Source organism: Trachypithecus francoisi, unplaced genomic scaffold (genome assembly GCF_009764315.1).
Source record: "Trachypithecus francoisi isolate TF-2019V2 unplaced genomic scaffold, Tfra_2.0 Lachesis_group8, whole genome shotgun sequence".
In the NCBI taxonomy this organism is placed as follows: Eukaryota; Metazoa; Chordata; class Mammalia; order Primates; family Cercopithecidae; genus Trachypithecus; species Trachypithecus francoisi.
In genome coordinates this window covers 55274405-55298633 of record NW_022681473.1, presented here as the reverse complement: position 1 = coordinate 55298633, position 24229 = coordinate 55274405, and the positions used below count along the sequence as shown (strand labels likewise).

General features: G+C 38.3%; 1 protein-coding gene across 4 annotated transcripts in view; it reads right to left on the bottom strand.

Annotated features, from left to right (window-relative positions):
* SBF2 (SET binding factor 2) overlaps positions 1-24229 on the bottom strand; it is a 547644-nt gene that overhangs the window by 242128 nt on the left and 281287 nt on the right. For all 4 annotated transcript variants that reach the window (XM_033206047.1, XM_033206049.1, XM_033206048.1 and 1 more), the window contains 6 exons: positions 9607-9739; positions 8263-8371; positions 5630-5743; positions 2055-2132; positions 1112-1225; positions 511-639 (listed from right to left, as the gene is read on the bottom strand). In XM_033206047.1, the coding sequence (XP_033061938.1) occupies positions 511-639; positions 1112-1225; positions 2055-2132; positions 5630-5743; positions 8263-8371; positions 9607-9739 (677 nt within the window). The remainder of the gene's footprint in view (positions 1-510; positions 640-1111; positions 1226-2054; positions 2133-5629; positions 5744-8262; positions 8372-9606; positions 9740-24229) is intronic.

Genomic DNA, 24229 nt, shown 5'->3' with positions numbered 1-24229 from the left:
TAATTTCAGCTATCTTAGCTTCAAATTAGACCTTTCTCCCTATAACACTGACAAAAGAATTACTGTATTAGGGCCTTTAAAAATAAGAGTTCTATTTATACAATCACTGTTACCTTTTCAAAAAGATTTTAATCAACTATTTTAAAAAATGTAATAGTTTAAAATATGAATAGTTTTTGGAGTATGAGTGGTTTTCAGTTACATGGATGAATTATATAGTGGTGAATTCTGAGATTTTGGTGCACCCATCACCTGAGTAGTGTACATTGTTCAATTATCTAAAATTCAGTTGTTCAAAAATTATATGTACTTTCAAGGCATCTTATAATTTTTTTGGTAATTTTTATAATCCACATTAAAATATCGAGATTTGATAAGCGTAATAAATAACATTGGGATTAATACCTAATTTATATATGACTATATAAATATGAAAAATGTAACTTTTTACTTTTAACTACTAGTCTAATTAAGTCTATAAATAATGCCTTCATTTAATAAGAACTATACCTCATCAAAGAGATCACAAGATCTATAAGGAGGACCTCTTTCTGAAACAAAACCTGCAAATGCCATTCCATTGAGTACTTTAGTGAGGAAATCATTCTCGACCAAACCACGCTGCCCCAAGAATGCTGTCTGTGAAAAAAGAAAACGTGAAATAATAATTTATCACTTGGTAACGGACAAATGGTCAAAACAAAAATACAGTAAAAAGAGCAAGGCCTATATAAATCCCTTCATGTATAAATATGTGTTGTCATAAAATATATTTCTCTCAAAGAGAGTTATTCTGAAATACTACATATATTGAAAAGAATAAAAATGAATCTGTTTCCATGTTAGGAGAAGAAATCAGAAATTAACATTCAATTTTAAAAGAAAAATTGATTTAAAGTTAATATATTCTAAGACATTATGTGAGTTCCATATTATTATTATGGAACTTCTTAATATCTATTAAGAACTGATATCTAACCACACAGAGATGTTAAATAATCACATTTGATAAATCAAGGTCAAAATAAATGGCTAGGAAAAAAAATCAAGTAGTTTTATTAAATTAGAATATATTTCTTGGACAGATACAATACAGCACTCTATATCTTACTTTGTGGAAATGTATTACTGGCTCTGCATGAATTCTTATAAGTTGCAGGCAGGATCTATATCCTTGGAAGAGTTGTGCAAATAATCTAAGGAAAACTGCTCGCACCTCTTTATCCTAAAAATATAAGAAAGGTTAGGTAATTTAACTTCTTAAAAACAAACGAAATATCGAGTCAAAAAGGTGACCTTTTCATATATCCCAAGGACCTTTGGCATATATCCCAAGTCCTTTGATTTTTATATGCACCAAAACAATTACAGTCACAACCAAATATAAGACAAATATAAGAAGAAAAAACTCTTAAGATTGTATTTAATCCAGCTTTTACTGGAATCACAGTTTAGAACTGTAAGGAAACTGACAGATTCTGTTAGTCAATGCCTTACTGAAAGTCAAGAATGCTTAAGTATATGTGTTCAGCTCCCTGAGGTTCCTTATTGGTTACAAAGCCCACTGCTAAGAAATGCATTGAGCAAAATAAAAAAGGGGCCTCTGTTATATATATAACCTTCTATGGCTTCTAATTGGTACTATATCCATCCACACACTCTTCAAACTTGATTCTCTCCTATAACCAACATTCTTTATATCCATTTTTGTAAGCATCTCTGTTGTTTTTAACCCTTGCCTGGCTGTTTCAATTTGATGCTTTGCACAGTTTTCCAGGCTATAATCTAGGCTCTGATTTTCTGTCCTACACTTAACTCATGCCTCCTCAGGGCAACAGTCTTAGCCCTAGTGGCCTGTTGCCCATTGTGCTTCCCTGTGCCTCCTCCTTGAAAAGGACATAGACAGTCAGCGGCGAGTCTCTTAATTTCTAGTTTTGGGCACTTTTTACTCTGCTGTCCATCTAACTCTAACTTTATTTAGCTTCTTTAAAAACCCTACAGATAAAAGTACAGCTCTCTTCAACAGCATTAAATTTAAATATTAAACTTCTTACCAGCATTTTTGAGTGGGATAAAGCTGTCCGTGGAGGAGGAAAAGCATGATCTGCTACTTCCAAATCTGGGTGTAAAATCTAAAGCAAAAAAGGTTTTGTTATGTAAAATATCCTAATATCAATGAAATCTATTATTGGGACATTAAGATGAAAATGTCAGCATATGAATTATAATATATTCCCTCCATTAATATAATTCAATTAGCTGGGGTAGTTCTATATGTACCACTGTAGAAAGATCTCCAAGACAAAATATTCAGTTGAAACATGTTCTAGAAAAATACACACAGTATGGTCTAATTTATTTGAAAATAAAACAAAATAAACCCTAAATCTACATAGGTACACACACACACACACACACACACATATATATGAGAGAATGAAAAGTTCTGAAAAAAATACACTAAACTACAAAAGAGTAGTCATCTCTGGTAAGGGAATAATCTATATAGCTGAATTTTTAAAAAACAGCTGCTTGTTTTTATGTTCTAAGTGTAATTAAAAATTACTGAGGAGAGGCCAGGTGCAGTGGCTCATGCCTGTAATCCCAGCACTTTGGGAGGGCAAGGTGGGTGGATCACTTGAGGTTAGGAATTCGAGACCAGCCTGGCCAACATAGTGAAACCCTGTCTCTAGTGAAAATACAAAAATTAGCTCGGCATGGTGGCACATGCCTGTAGTCCCAGCTACTTGAGAGGCTGAGGCAGAATAGCTTGAACCTGGGAGACGGAGGCTGCAGTGAGCTGAGATCGCACCACTGCACTCCAGCCTGGGAGACAGAACAAGACTCTGTCTCAAAAAAAAAAAAAAAAAAAATTACTGAGGAGAAAGAAAATAAGATTTTGAACTTTGCAGTCTAAACAGGTAAAAGCATAAAACCATGTCACAAAAGTGCTAAAATTATATAAGTGCAATATATGAAATGTAAAGCATAATTAATTCAACTGAGGGAAAACTAAACAAAAAATAAAGTAACATATGAGTTAGGCTTTGAAGGAAAGCAGGTTGGGGAGCAGCTGGGAAAGAAGGGCCTGTGTAGGACTTACACAGAGAAGATGAAATTGTATCAGTATGTAGCAAATTTTCTCCTTGCAGGATCATTTTCAAATACTAAGATTTTTGATGGTATGCTGAGAACAGACCAAAAGACTCAAAACAACACTTAAAGACAACACTAAAATATTGGCAGTTCAAGTCATTGAATCACAGGCACAGTACAAAATATCTTGGTGTCTATAAAATAATCCATTGTTATTACACAGTTTAAGTATAGTGTTGCCATTTGATTATAATTATTTACTAATGAAACAAAGCTTATATGCTTGTGTGTTGATGTTCCCAATCACCCATGAAATCTAGTTTCTTTTTGGTCCTAGTTTGACAATACATTATGCTCCTATTTCTTTTTTCTTTTCTTTTCTTCTTCTTTTTTTTTTTTTTGAGACGGAGTTTCGCTCTTGTTGCCCAGGCTGGAGTGCAATAGCGTGATCTCGGCTCACGGCGACCTCTGCCTCCTGAGTTCAAGCGAGCCTCCTGTCTTAGCCTCTCGAGTAGCTGGGATTACAGGTGTACACCACCACACCTGGCTAATTTTTTGTCTTTTTTTTTTTTTTTTTTTTTGAGTAGAGATGGGATTTCGCCATGTTGGTCAGGTTGGTCTCAAACTCCTGACCTCAGATGATCCACCCACCTCAGCCTTCCAAAGTGTTGGGATTACAGGTGTGAGCCACCGCACCCGTCCCTATGCTCCTATTTCTTATTCACGAACAGTAAGTAGTACCTAATCCACCATTGTGCTTAGTAACTATAAAAATATGTATACTCAGTTTTACCAAAAAGGAATTTTACACATATTTTACACATTGATCAAATTTGGTGGCACAGGTGTTGCAGGTTTAGGTATACAAGTATGCAGCAGAACCCTTACCAGGAGCCATTGGCTTAAGAAATACAATCTTACTCTTTGTTAATTTTGGTACTTAACCCCTAAATAACTATTCATATCACTAGTAAGTAACCACACATAAGATTTAATCCCTATAGGAATTCTAGAAACATTAAACTTTCTTCATTCATTCAAATACTACTTTCTCAGCTTTTGCTATATATACATATACCATCTATGCAATTATATAGTTAAGATTTTTCTTTAAATTGTCTTTAAATCAACTCTTTTTTTTCTTTTTTCTTTTTTTGGTGAGACGGAGATTTACTCTTGTTGCCCAGGCTGGAGAGCAATGGCGCGATCTCGGCTCACCGCATCCTCCACCTCCCAGGTTCAAGCGATTCTCCTGCCTCAGCCTCCTGAGTAGCTGGGATTACAGGCATGTGTCACCACGCCTGGCTAATTTTGTATTTTTAGTGGAGACGGGGTTTCATAGTGTTGCCCAGGCTGATCCTGAACTCCTGACCTCAGGTAATCTGCCTGCCTCAGCCTCCCAAAGTGCTGGCATTACAGGCGTGAGCCACTGTGCCCGGCCTTGTTTTGGTTTTTGAGATGGAGTCTAGCTCTGTTACCCAGGCTGGAGTGCAGTGGTGCCATCTTGGCTCACTGCAACCTCTGCTTCCCAGGTTCACACTATTCTCCTGAGTCAGCCTCCTGAGTAGCCGGGATTACAGGCATGTGCCACCATGCCCAGCTAATTTTTGTATTTTTAGTAGATTCTCTAACTGTTCCCATTTCACAGATACCACTATGACAACAAAAAAGACTAACACAAATTTGAAAGTTTTCTGAGAATAAAATCCCTCCTGGTTATCCTAGGCTTCTAAGTTTCTATTTAAGAGGGAAAAAATGTTTTAAATAGCCCAGAATAAAATATTCTTAAAGTAGAATATGAAGGCCTTAGTTCTAGTAATGTGTTGAAAAGGAATGCAGAATTTCTACACTTCAATTTTCTGATGATAAACACCTAAAATGCTATCAGTAAAACAAAATACCATGTTTTCAAAATTCAGCTAAGGTAAAATAACTGCAAAAAAAATTCAATCTGTTTCAATGAGAAAAACTGAAGCCACAAGATGTTTTAAAGCTTTACTTGGCTTGAATGTAGTGTATACTTCTCCTTCTTTGGTATTTCTATTCATATGGCATTTAGAGTGGAATGTTGGACATTTTATGTATCAATAAGCCACATCTTTCTGTAATAACCTGAAAGTATTGGCAAGACAATATTACAGTGTTTTGTAGGTACCAAAGAGGAATGAGATGCCAATAGGGAGGCTAGAGAAGAGAAGCCAACACCTAATGGGGGATCTTAGGAGAATCAGGGATTTCAAGGCAGAGCCTTGTTTTCACAGGTGAATTTCCAATACCTAGGACAGTACTAGGTCCTGTACGCTGAATGAAGGAAGCAATGTAGAACAAATATTCAGTTAGGATCCAAAATATATGCTTTAGATAACTACCTAGTAATCGAATAATTCTAAATACTCTAAGAGAATATGTTCATGTTTCCAACATATAGCTCTCTTTAAAGTAACAAACCGTATTGACAAGCATTTTCAATTTCAGCTATCTTAGCTTCAGATTTAAATAAAGAGAAAGTTACTATTACAAAAACATGTCATACCAAAGACAGAGCTGATTGCGTCTGATGTAGAAGTGGTTCTGGGAGAGAAGAGAGGTGAATACATTCAGGAATTTTAATAGTGCCTCCATCCAAATCTGCTATGATTACATCTAACTGAAAGAGATAAAAAAAATTAACCTATAATTACGGAAATACATTTGTTGTTAAGCAAATTATTTTTCCCTTGACTAATTCAAAATGAGAAGAATCGTGTGGAAGAGACACTTGTTTGTCCATAGTAGTACAATTCTGGGCTAACAAGTTCCCAGCAACACTGTGTTTCCCAGCTTCCTTTGAAATTAGATGTGGCATGTGGCTAAGATTCTGCCAATAAAACATGAGAAGTGACATATTCCTGTCCTTCAAGATAGGGGATATGTAAAGCTCTCCTATGCTTTCCTTTTCCCTTAGACTAAAATTATTAACTGACAGCAAACCAGCCTTCAAGCATACACATGATGACAATGCCTGGGAGTATTCTGTTGGAGAAACAAGAAGGATGGAAGCCTGGATCTTGAATGACTTCATAGAGCAGATTGGTCTGGCATAATGGAACATCTCTATGGACTGCTGCATGAGTGTTCAATGACACTATTTTGTTTGAGCCACTGCATTTTGTTCTGATTTTACTATATATGTGGCTGCAGCAAGCACAGAGGATTGCATTTTAGACACTTTATTCAAGTAGTTCAGTAATATTCTAAACAAATTAGTATTTATTAAAAGAATTAACAAAGCAATTAGTATACATCAAAAGGGTGCTGTTTAGCCACTTAGAAAAATCTGATTTTTAGCATTTTACAAAAGTCTATTTAAAAATAACTTACATAAAAATGTAAGAGAAAACAGCCAAGATGAGTGAAGCTGTTATATTGACAATATTATAATTCATTCTAATTTATTCATTACGATTTTAAGAAATTTGCATTTGGCAACACTTGGTTTGTCCTACCTCCAGTGACTGTTTTTATTTATTTATTTGGCAACATTTGGTTTGTCCTATCTCCAGTGACTGTATGTATGTACATATGTATATATGTATGTATGTATGTATTTTTGAGACGGAGTCTTACTCTCGCCCAGGCTGGAGTGTAGTGGTACAATCTTGACTCACTGCAACCTCCACCTCTCAGGTTCAAGCGATTCTCCTGCCTTAGCCTCCTGAGTAGCTGGGATTACAGGCATGCGTCACCAAGCCCAGCTAATTTTTTGTAGTTTTAGTAGAGGCGGGGTTTCTCGATGTTGGCCAGGGTGGTCTCAGACTCCTGACCTCAGGTGATCTGCCTGCCTTGGCCTCCCAAAGTGTTGGGATTTCAGGTGTGGGCCACCGTGCCTGGCCTCCAGTGACTGTTTATATTTAGAAGAAATAAAATTACCTACAAACCAGGTGGGTATGCTTCTAATTAGTATTAATTAGGTTTTATTGAATGTTTATTGATTTATACATATTTTTATATGGTGATACCAAAATTAAATAGGAACTAAGTGTCAACATATAAAGTTAGGAAGAATAATGACTATACAAATGAAAGTCCTGTTTATAATGTTGAATAATATTTTGTTACTTTAAATGACACCTCTGATTTGGTTACAACTGTAATTACTTAGTTGCTGGCATTTAAAATTAAAACAGAAGTAGAATTACAAAATCTTAGGGATCTGTGGAACACAGACGTTATGCAGCCTAATTTTACAGTAAAGAATTTCTCTCAGACTCCCTGAAAAGTGTCACATAATCTTTTCCTTACATTCTACTTACAGTGCTTGAGAGTACACTCCTCATCTCGCATAAGGAAATCCATTCTATAACTGCGCAGTTCTAATTGTTGGAAACACTTTTAATAGGCAGAAATCCGTTTCTATGGCCACTTCATCCACTGATTCTATTTCAGCCTTTTGGAGTTACAAAAAATGAATCTCAACCCTTCTTCTAAGAAGACAGTAACTTAAATACTTATCTTTACCTCTGAAATAGTATCAGCTTATTACCTGAGAAAATTTCCTTAGGCCCTTACAGAATATAGTTTCTAAATACTTGATAATCTTGGATGTCCTTTTCTGATATGCTTTATTTTGTTACAGTCCCTCATGAAGTGTGATACACAGAACTAAATGAATTATTCCAGAACTGGCTTGAATGTAGAGTATACTTTTCCTTCTTTGGTATTTCTATTCATATGGCATTAAGAATAAAAAATTTGGTGGAAGCTCATATTAAACTTGTGTTCCACTAAAACTCTTCACTCTTTTGCATATGCTTTCTGCTTTGATTGGTATCAAGACAGGTCTCACTTCAAAATATAAATCAATTATGCACTAATATCAGAAGTATAAATAGAATATTAGTAGATTAATTTATCGTTTGTCATATGTAAGATGAATAATAAAGATAAACAATGCACCAAAAGAGGGATATTTAAAAATATTAATAAATTCCTTTATAAAACCTCCTATGCTTGTATATGGCAAAATTAATATACAGACTTTTCAATGATATTTTTCTTCTATCCAATCTTTTCTATTGGAAGTGCTACAGATCTGAAAATAGTGATTAGTTGAAATGTTATAGGACCCAAAGTAATATGATAAACTTCTGGACTCAATAACTGGAAACTTTAAAGATGAATACTTACAAGTTCATGGATATCAGTTTTAAAGATAGAATGTACTCCAATAATGAAAGGTGTTGGGGAACTCAGAACTTCCAGTAGCTGAGCCGGGAGAATAGGGATATAAGGATAACTGGAAAGAATAAAAATATGTGTCAAATATATTTTTCTTTAACATAAACATATTTTCTTTCATCTTTATGCTGTATAAGTTGCATATTACTTAGGTTTAGAAATTATCAATGTTTTCATGCTTTTTAATACTAAACTTTTGGAAAAAATGATTTAAAAATCTTCATGTGAAAAATACAATAAGATATAAGACATAAAGTGAATGGAATCCAAGCCTGCTTCCTTAACCTTTGTTTCTTCTAGGCAAGCAGTCTCTTTAGGTCTTCTAATATTGTTTGAAAGCATTTTTCCTTACATAGAAACCCGACATTAGACAGTAACATTGACTCTCTGATAGGGCCTCCCCTCTCAATATGAGGCAATGATTTGTCTATATAAAATAAGCATTCAAATTCCACTGTCTATACTCGATTTTTGCATTCAGTAAGAATGGCAAAAAAAAAAAAAAACAGGGCCAATAATTCTCTATCTTATCTAAAAAGTTAAGAAAAGCACCTAAATTAAAAAAATTTTTTTAAAGAAATTCTGGAATCTAAAATTTTATCTAGTTTATATGAACTAATTTCCTAGATGTTAGATTATCAGTTGATTAAACAGCATATTAGAGGTATGCTATTCTAGTTATAGCACTATTAGGTATCACTGTTTTGTTTTGTTTTTTAGTTTTTATTAGGAAAATTTTTTTAACATATCCCATGAAAAAACAGAGGAAAAAATTATAACGAAACCCTGCAGTAATTGCCAACTTTGCGAATTACCAATGCATGGCTACATATATATTTCTACCCACTTTTTTTCTCTTCTCTACTGTATTATTTTCGAGCAAATCCCAGATGTCACATTGTTTACCCATAAATACTTCAGTGGGTATCTAAGAAAGATAAGAGCTTTTTATTAATAGAATCTCTACCATTATAACTTCTAAAAATTAATAATTCTTTAATATCAAATAGCACTGACTAGACATTTATGCCAAATGTGTTAAAAGACAATTAAAAGTTGCTGACAATACTATTCAAATTAAATATTTTTACACTAATCAACATTCAGTAATGGACAACTTGGAAAGTCTCAAATTCTAGACTAGATTTTATCAGAACTATGACTCTTGTAACAGCATAATTTTGTGAAATACCCCTATGTGGTTCAAAACCATTGTGCCATAACATTATGACTTATCGACAATAAATGATATGTAGTTTAGGAATAAATAAAATTAACAAATGAAAACCTCACCTATATTTAAGAGGAAACATTAAAGATTCCAGGGCTCTACAAGCATCGCTAAGTCTCTGGAAACTTGCAGAATGGAAGAGAACCTTATTTTCTGTGAGGACTGCACAAAAGAGGCTGAGGACATTTTGAATTCCTGAAAACATAAGAGCAAGGACTTACCAAATGCATTTAATTTTATATGTGTTGTCAACAATCACAGACAGTATACACAGAAAGAAAAAGCCAATAATTTTGGACTCTGAAGGAAAATACTTGGTTAAACTGTAAATTCCATGTAATCTATGAGTATTTGTTTTCCCAAATTTTCAGTTTTGCCTTTATTCTTCAAATCAGGTAATACTCATTGAACATATAAGTTGTTTGGAAATACACTATTACCTTCTTTTCAATTTCATCTCTAAGGCCTGTATTTAGGTTCCTGTTTTAGAATGCTAGCATTGTTCTAAAAACTAACCCCTGCAGGATCTATTTGTCTGACGTTACTAATACCACACCAGCTTTGTTGTTGTTGCAATTTGCCTACTATATCTTTTCCCATCTTTTAATTTCAACCTTTCTCTACTTCTTGTAACAGCATACACAAATGCTCTGCAATGTAATGATGGGGTTACGTCCTAATAAACCCATTGTAAAGTTGAAAAATCTTAAATTGAACATAAATCAGAGACTGTCTGTAACTGAAATATTTTAGTCTGACAACCTTTGTCTTTTAACTAGTTCACTTAATCCATCTATACTTATTGTAATTATTGAGATATACACTAATATATAGAGATATATGTGGTATCTTATTTTATGCTTTTTATTCTATCTTCTCTTTTATCTTTCTTTTCGATTTCTCCTGTCTCTTCTTTCATCCCCTCTGTTAGTACGGTATTTATAAACTCTTTTTCTATTTTTTTAGTGGCAACTCCAGAAAATACAGCATACATACTTATGACATTGAAGTTAAATAAATACATAATTTCTTATTTTCTCCTGTTTATTACTGAACCAAATTATCTTTCTTTATATCACTTCAACTTTAATCAGACAGATCCAGTAAAGAGTCCCCATTTGTTTTCTCAAGGTAAAATACTATATTTTCCCTTTATCATAGCTTATTTCTTCATGTGACATGCAAATTTCCTTAGTCTATTATTAATTGCTATTCCCTCTTATCATTTCCAACTTATCCCATGTGATACATCAGAATCTTTAGTTCAGATTTTAATCTTCGTTCATTTTGATTAATGTAATAGTTTCATAAGTGATTTTCCTAATCCAGTCCTTATTCCCTTCAAATCTACCCTCCAGATAGTTTTTAGAACAAAGGGAATAAACTAAATAATGATTAAAGAAATCTAAATACATTTTCAAGTGGTTTTAAAAATTCATATTAAATCCACAAGAATAAATGCTACAAATTTTACAAAAAATATTCTTGTGGATTTCACATGAATTTTAAAAACCCACTAAGGTTCTGGTACACTTGAACAACAGTGGAAATGAATGAGCTAGCATTATATGTATCATCATGACTAACTCTCCCAAGTATAATACTGAGTGAGGGTAGTAAGGCGCATAATGATTATATAGTTGTGAAAATAAAATAAATCTCAGGATCCCCAAACCACCAAGCCAAAGGGAAGTCAAGCTAGAAACTGCACCAGGAAAATCTACCTCCTATTTTATTCCTAAATAAGATAGCTACAAAGATCAAAAAAAAAAAAAAAAAAAAAAAAAAAAAAGGCTGGACGCAGTGGCTCACACCTGTAATCCCAGCACTTTTGGAGGCCGAGGCAGGTGGATCACTTGAGGTAAGGAGTTCAAGACCTGCCTGGCCAACATGGTGAAACCTTGTCTCTACTAAAAATATAAAAATCAGTGTGGTAGCAGAAGCCTGTAACCTCAGCTACTCGGGAGGCTGGGGCAGGAGAATCGCTTGAATCCGGGAGGCGGAGGTTGCAGTGAGCCGAGGTTGCGCCATTGCACTCCAGCCTGGGCAACAGAGCAAGACTCCGTCTGAAAAAAAAAAAAAGCTACATACGTCCCATGCCTCCCTCACAATTTGCCCACAAGGAAATTCCTTGTAGACAAAGGACAGACAAAACTCAAAGTCATCCCTGTACTCCTATGAGACAAATGCGTATCTGATTGCTTCCTCTGCCCTATTATTTCACTAAGCCAGACTAAGGCTTAAGTGACTATTCCTCTATCTGCCACTAACATGTAAATTGTGTATTCAGTAAAAGGCTAATCAGAGACTCAAAAGAATGCAACCTTTTGTCTCTTATATACCTATGACCTGGAAGCCCCCTCCCCTGCTTTGAGTTGTCCCGCCTTTCCAGACTGAACCAATGTACATCTTATGCATATTGATTGATGTCTCATTTTACAGCAGGTAGCTAGCCAGACATGAGCAGGGAAGGAGAGGACCCCCTCACTCCCATGCCACCACCAAGAACGTCAGGCAACCATCAGGTGATGGTCAGGTGATTATTAAACTGTCTCTCCAAAATAATAATTGGTCATAGCTGATGCCAGGGAAAGGCAGTCTTCCAATAGACAGAAACATCTGAAACTGGTGATCAGCAGCTTCCTGATAAAATCTCAGGAGTTGGCGAGTGGGCTCATGCCTGTGCACTAAGAGGCAAAATGGCAGAGTTTAACTGGTATATGACCCTCTAGGAACATTTGGACTGGTAAAGGAAGAATGCCTCTAGTGAGCATGCGTACAACTCTAGTAAACACATGGCACATGTGACCCCTACCAAATGCTGACAGGCCTTTGTGCATGTGGAGTGCCCACCCCAAAGGAAGGATCCAAGGAGGAGAGATGCAAGACCCTGAACACAGGACAATATATAAAATCCCAAGTCAAAGCTCTAACAGTGCACTTAATCTCTCAAGTCGTCTGCTTGGCCCTCTTCCAAGTGTACTTTACTTCCCTTCATTCCTGCTCTAATGCTTTTAAATAAACTTTCACTCCTGCTCTAAAACTTGCCTTGGTCTCTCACTCTGCCTTATGCTCCTTGGTTGAATTCTTTCTTCTGAGGAAGCAAGAATTGAGGTTGCTGCAGACCTGTATGGATTTGCTGCTGGTAACATACTTTGGTGCTGTGGCTTGGATACATTCCCTAATGTTAACATACTTTGGTGTCACGTGACTCCAATATGCTTCCACAGTGGTAAGACATCTACTATGCCTCACCTTCTTTGGCTGGAGGTGTTTAACCCTTGTATACAGTTTTGTTTGCTCTTTTCATTCTCCTGCTTACTAACCAACCCCCAGAACAATTATTCTCAGCCACAGTGGCTCTGTTCCCCAAGCTCATCTCTCAGCTCCTGCTGACGGGTAGCTCACAGGGGTAGGAAGGACCTTGGAGTCCTTCCCAGGTAAGATCCTTGACCTGAGACACAAAGGCTCTCCTACACAAGAGGCTCATGAGAGTGGTAAGGCTAAAGCCTAAAACTGTGCAATGTCTGGGGTTTCCTCTGCTTTTTCAACTAAAATTGGCTCTTTCCCAAAAACCCACACCACCTATTCTCCTGTTTTCTGTGTATATTCTGAAATGGCCTTGTATACCCTCTGGACCGTCCACCTCGAGGCAAGTTAGCCTCTTTTGCTTTCACTTTGCATGCCATGTAACTGTTACTGGTACACCCTCAGCTCTTGTGGAATTTGCGCAGCAGCAAAAACATGGGCAAAAACATTGTGGATATCTTGAGACTTATACTAGTTTTTACCCTACCAGCTCAGATGACCTCTAATCCTTCCTCTGTCTGTTGGCACACTGCTAGGACAGACACTAATTGGATCCCCAGTCAGCTCCTTATGACTTACCATATGCTTTTCGTTCCTGTTACGGTCCAGGGCTGAGTTTTCTGGTGGCTTCTGAAGTAGTTTCCTGCCTGCATAGGGCCTCATTCTAGCCCTTTAAGGACCCCATCTACCTGCTTTGAGTTAGCACCACTTCGGGAGGAGGGGAAATTCTTCCTTTGCCATTTGTGAATTCTTACATCAAGCCCTAAGTCCTCCAGAGGTAACATAACACTTTATGTTAAGAAGACAAATAAACGTTGCCCTCTCAAATCCAAGGGATGCTGTTTTTGGAAGCCTAAGAAAGGTTTCCATGATTATTCCTCTGGCTTCTTCCCACTTCCTCCTGGAGCTTCCATTTCTCTAATCACTTCCATGCCCTTCTCAATATTCATCAAGATCTTCAAGGTTATATTTGAAGGGAGGGAAGTTCAGCCCCCTTGCAGCAGTTAGCTGAAAAACAGGTTTCTTGTCTAGTTAGAGAACAAGGGAAATGGGAATCTGAGAAAAGGGATAATCATTTTGTTGCTAGAATGCTCCAAGTGAGAGTCACTGTAAGGTCATGGAAGCAAGAATATAGGATGGCCTAAGGCCGCCGGCACAAGAGACCCATAGGACAGAGACGGAGGTTGGTCCCAAGTTAACAGATTATCATTAGAACAGCGATGAAGGCAAGGTTAGGGGTACATAATAAGACCAGTTCATTCCGGAACCCCACGGATGAACAAGAGAGGGCTCTCTGTTTACTGTGGTATCTCTTCTGTGAAAAGAGGGTACTGAAGTTAAGGGTACATGGTAAGATCAGCTCATTCCAGAACCCTAAGGACAAATCGGGGGCATCCTATTCAGGATAATAGGAAGAGAAGATGCTTTTTTTCTTTTTTTCTCATCTATTCTCTCTTCACAGATGGGTAATTCCATCTTCATACCACGGGACACAACCCTCAGATGTATTCTCAAGAACTGCAAAAAGTTTGACTCCAAAACCCTGTAAAGGAAAAGGCTAATGTTTATCTGTAACACAGCCTGAGTTGAATACAACTGTGCTCCAAGACCAGGAATCTTGGACAGAAAACCAAAATATTAACATAATCTATCAACTAGATTTACTTTGCCACCAGCAGGGAATATGGATAGAAATCCCCTATGTACAGGCCTTCATAGCCCTGTGAAACAACCCTGACCTTTGTTGGGCTTGTAAAACGGATCTAGTGATGATAGCTGCCATAGTCAGACAGCCCCCTCTGGTTGGTTCGGGACACTCCTTATTGGGTATACCCTGGTTTCAAGCCCCAGAAGAGCAAAAGATGACAGTTCAAACCCCACTGCCCCTTCTACCTCATTATATTCTAGTCTTCCAGGCCTGGAGCCCCTCCATATCCAGGACTATCATCTGGATACCACCCTCTTAGGTCACGCCCCCTTCAAGAGGCCAGTAGCCCCAGTGTACCCACTAGAGCCCAGACTCCATTCACTATGTAAGGCCTGAGTCAAATTACAGTAGAACTAGGGGAGTTTATGGAGGACCCTGACAAATACATCAAAGGGTTCTGTAAACTGGGATTAACATTTGAACTCACTTGGAGGGATTTCTCAGTCATACTAGGGCAAATTCTGTCTAAGGGAGAAAGTGATTCCATTATGGAGGTGGCCCAACAATTTGCAAATCCAATTTATATGACTGACCCTGGTGGCTACCCTGTAGGAGTCATCACAGTTCCCCAGGTTGACTCCAATTGGGATTACAATACCCAGGGAGGTATATGGGGAAGAAACCACGTGTTCCTCTGTCTGGTAGAAGGGATAAAAGCTAGCAGAACAAAGGCTGTGAACTATAATACATTGGCCTTAACAGATCAAGGTCGTCTTGAAAACCCCATCACTTTCCTAGAGAGGCTACAAGAGGCCCTAGTGAAACATACTAACCTAGACCCAGAGACATCAGAAGGGCAACTGGTCCTACAGGACCATTTCCTAACTCAGGCAACCCCAGATATTCAGAGCAAACTCCAAAAGCTACCATTGGACCCCAATACCCCTATGCCCGACATTCTCAAAACAGTTGCCTTGGTCTTTTACAACAAGGACCAGGAGGAAGAAGAAAGGGCTCAGGAAAAGGAGAGGCAAATGGAAAAGTGGCAGCTCCAACTATTGGCTGTCTTAGAAGTCCACCAGCTCCCTCCAATTTGGCTTAGGAATATCTTCCCAAATAATCGCCATTGGTGTAAGAAGCCAGGCCACTGGAAGGCCAACTGCATCAATGGGACAGATGGGAAAAAGCCTTGCATGGCTTGCCCCCCTCCACCACAAACCTGGCAACTGGAAATAGGACTGCCCTGAGGGCTGGAGGGCTCCTGGGAGAGAATCCCTGGCCTTGAGCTGAAGTGGCCTACAATCCAGCTGGCTCCCAGATCAAACATCACTACTGAAGGGACAGAGCCAAGGAATGCTTTGGATGTGGCAGGTAGGACTATAAGTTTTCTTTTGGACACTGGAGCAGCCTACTCAATGCTTACGTCTTTTCCTGGGCAATTATCCTCCAAATCCTGCCAGATAATGGGGATAAATGCAGTGCCCATAACCAGGAGGTTTACTCCTCCTTTGTGCTGCCTATCTGGGGGAACTGTCTTTTCTCACTTGTTTTTAGTGATGCTAGAATGTCCCATACCCCTTTTGGGAACAAATATTTTATTTAGTCTAGGGGCTCAGTTAACTTTTCCTCCAGGGCAGACATCCCTTTTCCAACTGCAATCTTATGCCTCAAGGAAACCACACACAAGAATGAACTGCCCATGGACTGTCTCATTAATCCAGAGGTCTGGATATGTTCCTACTGTCATATATAACATTTAAAAATGTTAAAACTGCAAAACAGTTAAAATTATTGCTTTCTATATATTTTTATTATTCTTTAAGTTCTAGGATACATGTGCAGAATGTGCAGGTTTGCCAAATAGGTATACATATGCCATGGTGCTTTGCTGCACCCATCAAACTGTGATCTATATTAGGTATTTCTCGTAATGCTATCCCTCCCCTACCCCCTGACAGGCCCAGGTGTGTGATGTTCCCCTCTGTGTCCATGTGCTTTCATTGTTCAACCCCCACTTAAGAGTGAGAACATGCGGTGTTTGGTTATCTGTTCCTGTGTTAGTTTGCTGAGAATGATGGTTTCCAGCTTCATCCATGTCCCTGCAAAGGACATGAACTCAACCTTTTTTATGGCTGTATAGTACTCCATGGTGTATATGTGCCACATTTCTTTATCCAGTCTATCGCTGATGGGCATTTGGATTGGTTCCAAGTCTTTGCTGTTGTGAATAGTGCTGCAATAAACATATGTGTGTATGTGTCTTTATAGTAGAATACAGTAGATTTATAATCCTTTGGCTATACACCCAGAAATGGGATTGCTGGGTCAAATGGTATTTCCGGTTCTAAATACTTGAGGAATTGCCACACTGTCTTCCACAATGGTTGAACTAATTTACACTCCCACCAAGAGTGTAAAAGAATTCCTATTTTTCCACATCCTCTCTAGCATCTGTTGTTTCCTTTTTAATGACTGCCATTATAGCTGGCATGAGATGATATCTCATTGTGGTTTCGATTTACATTTCTCCAGTGACCAGTGATGAAGAGCTTTTATTCATGTTTCTTGGATGCATAAATGTTTTCTTTTAACAAGTGTCTGTTCATATCCTTCACCCACTTTTTGATGAAGTTGTTTTTTTCTTGTAAATTTGAGTTCTTTGTAAATTCTCAATATTAGCCCTTCGCTAGATGGATAGATTGGAAAAATTTTCTCCCATTCTGCAGGTTGCCTGTCACTCTGCTGAGAGTTTCTTTTGCAGTGCAGAAGCTCTTCAGTTTAATTAGATCCCATTTGTCTATTTCAGCTTTTGTTGCCATTGCTTTCGGTGTTTTAGACATGAAGTCTTTGCCTATGCCTATGTACTGAATGGTATTGCCTAGATTTTCTTCTAGAGTTTTCAATAATTTTAAGTCTTACATTTAAGTCTTTAATGTATCTTGAGTTAATTTTTGTATAAGGTGTAAGAAAGGGGTCCAGTTTCAATTTTCTGCAAATGGCTAGCCAGTTTTCCCAACACCATTTATTAAATAGGGAATCCCTTCCCCATTGCTTGCTTTTGTCAGGTTTGTCAAAAATCAGATGGTTGTAGATGTATGGTGTTATTTCTGAGGTCTCTGTTCTGTCCCATTGTTCTATGTATCTGTTTTGCTACCAGTACCATGCTGTTTTGGTTACTGTAGCCTTGTAGTATAGTTTGAAGTCAGGTAGCATGATGCCTCCAGTTTTGTTCTTTTTGCTTAGGATTGCCTTAGCTATATGGGCTCTTTTTTGGTGCCATATGAAATTTAAAGTAGTTTTTCTAATTTTGTGAAAAAAGTCAATGGTAGCTTGATGGGGATAGCATTGAATCTATAAATTACTTTGGCCAGTATGGCCATTTTCATGATATTGATTCTTCCTATCCACGAACATGGAATGTTTTTCTGATTGTTTGTGTCCTCTCATGTCCTTGAGCAGTGGTTTGTAGTTCTCCTTGAAGAGGTCCTTTACATCCCTTGTAAGTTGGATTCCTAGGTATTTTATTCTCTTTTTAACAATTGTGAATGGAAGTTCACTCATGATTTGGCTGTTTGTGTATTACTGGTGTATAGGAATGCTTGTGATTTCTTTATGCTTTTTTAAAAACTAAGAAATAAAAAAATACACATATAGTCTATTTACCCACAGATTTGCCATTTCTAGTGTTGTTTGTTCATGCGAAATCAAGTTATTAACTGGTCTCTTTTTCCTGCAGTCTTAAGGATTTCCTTTGATTTTTTGTTTTTTTGGAGACAGTCTCACTCGATCACCCAGGCTGGAGTGTAGTGGTGCGATCTTGGCTCACTGCAACCTCTGCCTCCCAGTTTAAAAGACCCTTCCAGCTTAGCCTCTCAAGTAGCTGGGACCATAGCTGTATGCCATCATATCTGGATAATTTTTGTATTTCTTTGTAAACATGGGGTTTCACCATGTTGGTTGTGAACTCCTGGGATCAAGCGATCCACCCACCTCAGCCTCCCAAAGTGTTAGGATTACAGGTGTGAGCCACCACACCTGGCCTTCCTTTTGTATTTCTTATAGAGCAGGTCTACTAGCAATAAATCTGTTTTTGTTTACTTGAAGATGTCTTCATTTTATCTTTGTTTCTGAAAGATAGTTTTGCCAGTGACAGAATTCTTGTCTCACATTTTTCTTTCAGTGCTTTTAATACGTCACATCAATGCCTTCTGTCTCCCATTCTTTCTGTTGAGAGACCCACTGTAATAATATTATAGTTCTTTTGATTCATATTGATGAATTATTTTATCTTGCTATTCTCAAGAGTTTGCTTTCACCAGTTTCACAATCATGCTGTGTCTACACGGGGATTTTTTTTACTGTTAACCTGGGCTTCATTGTGTTTCTTGGGTCTACAGGTTAATGAATTCAACAAATTTTGGAAAGTTTTTGAGCATTATTTCTTCAAATACACTTTTCTAATCACCCCCATATCCATCCAGTGGAGATGCTCTGTACCTAAAAGGTAGTATTGTTTCAAAGGTCTCTGATAATCTGTTATTTTATTTCAATCTTTTTCTCTACGTTCTTTATACTGGATCATTTCTCTTGGTCTTTCACCAAATTTTATTTTTATTTCTGACATCTCAAATGTGCTGTTAAGCTCAGCTAGAGAATTTCTGTTCCAGTTATTTATTTCGAGAAAGGGTCATACTCTGTTGCTCAGGCTGGAGTGCAGTGGTATAATCACAGCTCACTGCAGCCCCAGCCTTCTGAGCTCAAGCGATCCTCCTACCTCCGCATCCTGTATAGCTGGGACTAAGGGGTGCACCACCACACCCAACTAATTTTTTACTTTGTAGACATGAGTTCTCATTATGTTTCTCAGGCTGGTCCTGAACTTCTGGGCTTAAGAGATCCTCCTGCCTCAGCCTCCCAAAGTACTGGGATTACAGGTATGAGCCACAATGCCTGGCCTGTTTCAGTTATCATACTGTTCAATCTATAATATCTATTTGCTCTTTTTCAGTTTTTACTTCACTACTGAAATTGCCTAGGTGTTGAGCCACTCTCATTATATTTTGTCTTAATTCTTTCAATATGGCTACCATTAATTCTTTTAGCATATTTATAATAGCTGATTTAAAGTCCTTATCTGCTAAATCCAGTATGTGTGTTCACTCAAAGTCAGTTAATACTATTTTTTTTTCCCTGAGTATGGGTTACACTTTACTGTTTCTTTGAATGCCTCTCGCTTTTTGGTAAAAATTGAACACTATAAATAATATATTGCATTAAATTTGAATTATTTTTTCCTGAAAGCTTTTTTTTTGAGTGGGGGAGGGTGGTCACTGCTTTAAGCTGCAAAATGTGCTTGTGATGTTAGGGTGCTGATGTCTCATTTAAAAACTTTTATTGTTTAGCTTGGCTTCCTAGGGGTTATCCCTGCGTTTGCATGGTCCACTTCGTCAGTCCATAATTTGGGCAGAGGTTGTGCTCAAATACCTTGAACCAGTAAAGCTTCTATGTACTGCTGACCAATTTTGCACGGGTTGAAGCGCGTTCAGTTTATCCAGATTTTAAGTATGCTTCCAGTTCCAGCTGAGTTTTATTGGGTCTTTCTGCACATTTGCATAGTTTCCCAGGCACTCAGGGATGTATAGAGACACTGTCTAGTCCTTCTAAGACTTTCTCCTTTCCACAATTTCTCTGTTAAACTTCTGACTGATGTGTCACTAGCCCCAACTATGACTGTAATTCAGACAGACATCTGATGTTTTTCTCCTTTCATCTTCTACTGGGTTCAATACTTATATTGATAATGATGCCATGGGTTTTAGCCCTCTACCCCAAATAAATTCCACTCCATCTGGCAGCAAAGCTGGTTTGCTACTCAGCCCTACTCTGCCACTACCACTCTCACTGGAAGAGATGGGACGTAGGGGAGAGGGGGCAACCACCAGATAAGAATGCTGCAGACTCCTGCTGTTTTTACACAAAGTTCTAGCATGAATAAATGTTTCTAAATTTGTCATTTGCTTTTGGTCAATTACCAGAGCCCTGAAATAGCTGTATTCAACAATTTTGTCTAGTTTTATACTGGTTCTTTGGGGGAAAGGATTTGCTAAACTCTTTGTACTGTCTTTGGTGATGTTAATTTTGTTCTCTCAAATTTTGTCCAATTTCTCCAAAGAATACTTCATATTTTTCCTGCAACTAAAAAGAAATCTGTAGCAAGGCACTTTAAGACCACGTAAATATCTCATCTCTCATCAAAATGCCTGGCTAGATCGAGCATCTATTGATAATTTCTGCCTGAATAGATCTTTACTATAATGATTATAGAATTATTTTCCAAATCCAGCACTCACTCTGTATTTACCAGTCAGCACTTGGCATTCTACATAGCAAAGTCCTCCCTTTTTCTCTACTTACTTGCTCATTCATTCATTCATTAGCAGTGTGGACTCATGAATACCTATTTTTTCCTAACAATCTATAAGTCATTACTATCCTTAATTATTCTGGTGCTAAACATGTCCTAGATTTATGCAGTAGGAACCCTTTAACTTAGTTCCTACGTCCTTGAGACAGAGCTCTTTTCTTTTTCCAGGCTCATATTGTACCTACCCTGTCCTAGCCCCAATCCAGCCATTTCTCCTAAGAGTCCTGGTTCCCTTTGGTGAGAAATGGTATCAAAGACCAAAATTTTAGGTGTTAGGGCATGTGTTAGATCATTTTTACTGGGGTGACTTAGCTTCTAGGCCACTTTTGCCTATAGATGGAGCTAGGAAATATATGCATGTACATATATACATACACATACATACATGAGAATATATACATGCATATATATTTGAGAAATCCTGAGTCTATGCCATTACTTTCAATTCCATTCCATCCCCACAGGGTATTCCTCACTATCCCAATTCATATTTGTATGTTCCTTCTTCCACTGAGAATCCTGGGTCCTAATAACATCAACATACTTATTCATTTGCTAAATCCTATATTACACATGTAAGAACTTCAGAATTGTTTCAGCCATTTCAACTAAAAAAAAAAAATGAAAATGGAGTTCACTATTTGTTTGCAATTCTGTTCCCAAAACTGTCCAAAGTTGAGTTAGTACAGTCAAATACTCATAAGTTACTAAAGTAACTTAGTTTTCCCTCTTCAGTGTGGTTACATTATTTGAATGACAGTGCAGTTTGTTTACATATGCTTTTACTTTTAAGATAATATTTTCTTTCTTTTCCTTTCTTCTCATCCTAATTTTTTTATATAAGACACAAATAGGCTATTATCAAGATGGCCGAATAGGAACAGCTCCAGTCTCCAACTCCCAGCGCAAGCGACACGGAAGAACGGTGATTTCTGCATTTTCAACTGAGGTACTGGGGTCATCTCACTGGGGAATGCCGGACAATCGGTGCTGGTCACCTGCTGCAGCCCGACCAGCGAGAGCTGAAGCAGGGAGAGGCATTGCCTCACCTGGGAAGCGCAAGGGGGAAGGGAATCCCTTTTCCTAGCCAGGGGAACTGACACACACAACACCTGGAAAATCAAGTAATTCCCACCCCAATACTGCACTTTAAGCAAACAGGCACACCAGGAGATTATACCCACACCTGGCCAGGAGGGTCCCACGGCCACGGAGCCTCCCTCATTGCTAGCACAGCAGTCTGCGATCTAACCGAACTGGCAGCAGTGAGGCTGGGGGAGGGGCGCCCGCCATTGCTGAGGCTTAAGTAGGTAAACAAAGCCGCTGGGAAGCTCGAAATGAGTGGAGCTCACAGCAGCTCAAGGAAACCCGCCTGTCTCTGTAGACTCCACCTCTGGGGACAGGGCACAGCTAAACAACAAAAGGGGAAGCCGCAGAGGCCTGTGCAGACGCGAACAACTCTGTCTGTCAGCTTTGAAGAGAGCAGTGGATCTCCCAACACGGAGGTTGAGATCTGAGAACGGACAGACTGCCTGCTCAAGTGGGTCCCTAACCCCTGAGTAGCCTAACTGGGAGACATCCCCCAATAGGGGCAGTCTGACACCCCACACCTCACAGGGTGGAGTACACCCCTGAGAGGAAGCTTCCAAAGTAAGAATCAGACAGGTACACTCGCTGTTCAGCAATATTCTATCTTCAGCAACCTCTGCTGCTGATACCCAGGCAAACAGGGTCTGGAGTGGACCTCAAGCAATCTCCAACAGACCTACAGCTGAGGGTCCTGACTATTAGAAGGAAAACTATCAAACAGGAAGAACACCTATACCAAAACCCCATCAGTACGTCACCATCATCAAAGACCAGAGGCAGATAAAACCACAAAGATGGGGAAGAAGCAGGGCAGAAAAGCTGGAAATTCAAAAAATAAGAGCGCATCTCCCTCTGCAAAGGAGCACAGCTCATCGCCAGCAACGGATCAAAGCTGGTCAGAGAATGACCTTGACGAAATGAGAGAAGAAGGCTTCAGTCCATCAAACTTCTCAGAGCTAAAGGAGGAATTATGTACCCAGTGCAAAGAAACTAAAAATCTTGAAAAAAGAGTGGAAGAATTGACAGCAAGAAAAATTAATGCAGAGAAGGTCATAAATGAAATGACAGAGATGAAAACCATGACACGAGAAATATGTGACAAATCCACAAGCTTCAGTAACCGACTCGATCAACTGGAAGAAAGAGTATCAGCGATTGAGGATCAAATGAATGAAATGAAGCGAGAAGAGAAACCAAAAGAAAAAAGAAGAAAAAGAAATGAACAAAGCCTGCAAGAAGTATGGGATTATGGAAAAAGACCAAATCTACGTCTGATTGGGGTGCCTGAAAGTGAGGGGGAAAATGGAACCAAGTTGGAAAACACTCTTCAGGATATCATCCAGGAGAGCTTCCCCAACCTAGTAGGGCAGGCCAACATTCAAATTCAGGAAATACAGACAACACCACAAAGATACTCCTCCAGAAGAGCAACTCCAAGACACATAATTGCCAGATTCACCAAAGTTGAAATGAAGGAAAAAATCTTAAGGGCAGCCAGAGAGAAAGGTCGGGTTACCCACAAAGGGAAGCCCATCAGACTAACAGCAGATCTCTCAGCAGAAACTCTCCAAGCCAGAAGAGAGTGGGGGCCAATATTCAACATTCTTAGAGAAAAGAATTTTAAACCCAGAATTTCATATCCAGCCAAACTAAGTTTCATCAGTGAAGGAGAAATAAAATCCTTTACAGATAAGCAAATGCTTAGAGATTTTGTCACCACCAGGCCTGCCTTACAAGAGACCCTGAAGGAAGCCCTAAACATGGAAAGGAACAACCGGTACCAGCCATTGCAAAAACATGCCAAAATGTAAAGACCATCGAGGCTAGGAAGAAACTGCATCAACTAACGAGCAAAATAACCAGTTAATATCATAATGGCAGGATCAAGTTCACACATAACAATATTAACCTTAAATGTTAATGGACTAAATGCTCCAATTAAAAGACACAGACTGGCAAACTGGATAAAGAGTCAAGACCCATCCGTCTGCTGTATTCAGGAGACCCATCTCACATGCAGAGACATACATAGGCTCAAAATAAAGGGATGGAGGAAGATCTACCAAGCAAATGGAGAACAAAAAAAAGCAGGGGTTGCAATCCTAGTCTCTGATAAAATAGACTTTAAACCATCAAAGATGAAAAGAGACAAAGAAGGCCATTACATAATGGTAAAGGGATCAATTCAACAGGAAGAGCTAACTATCCTAAATAT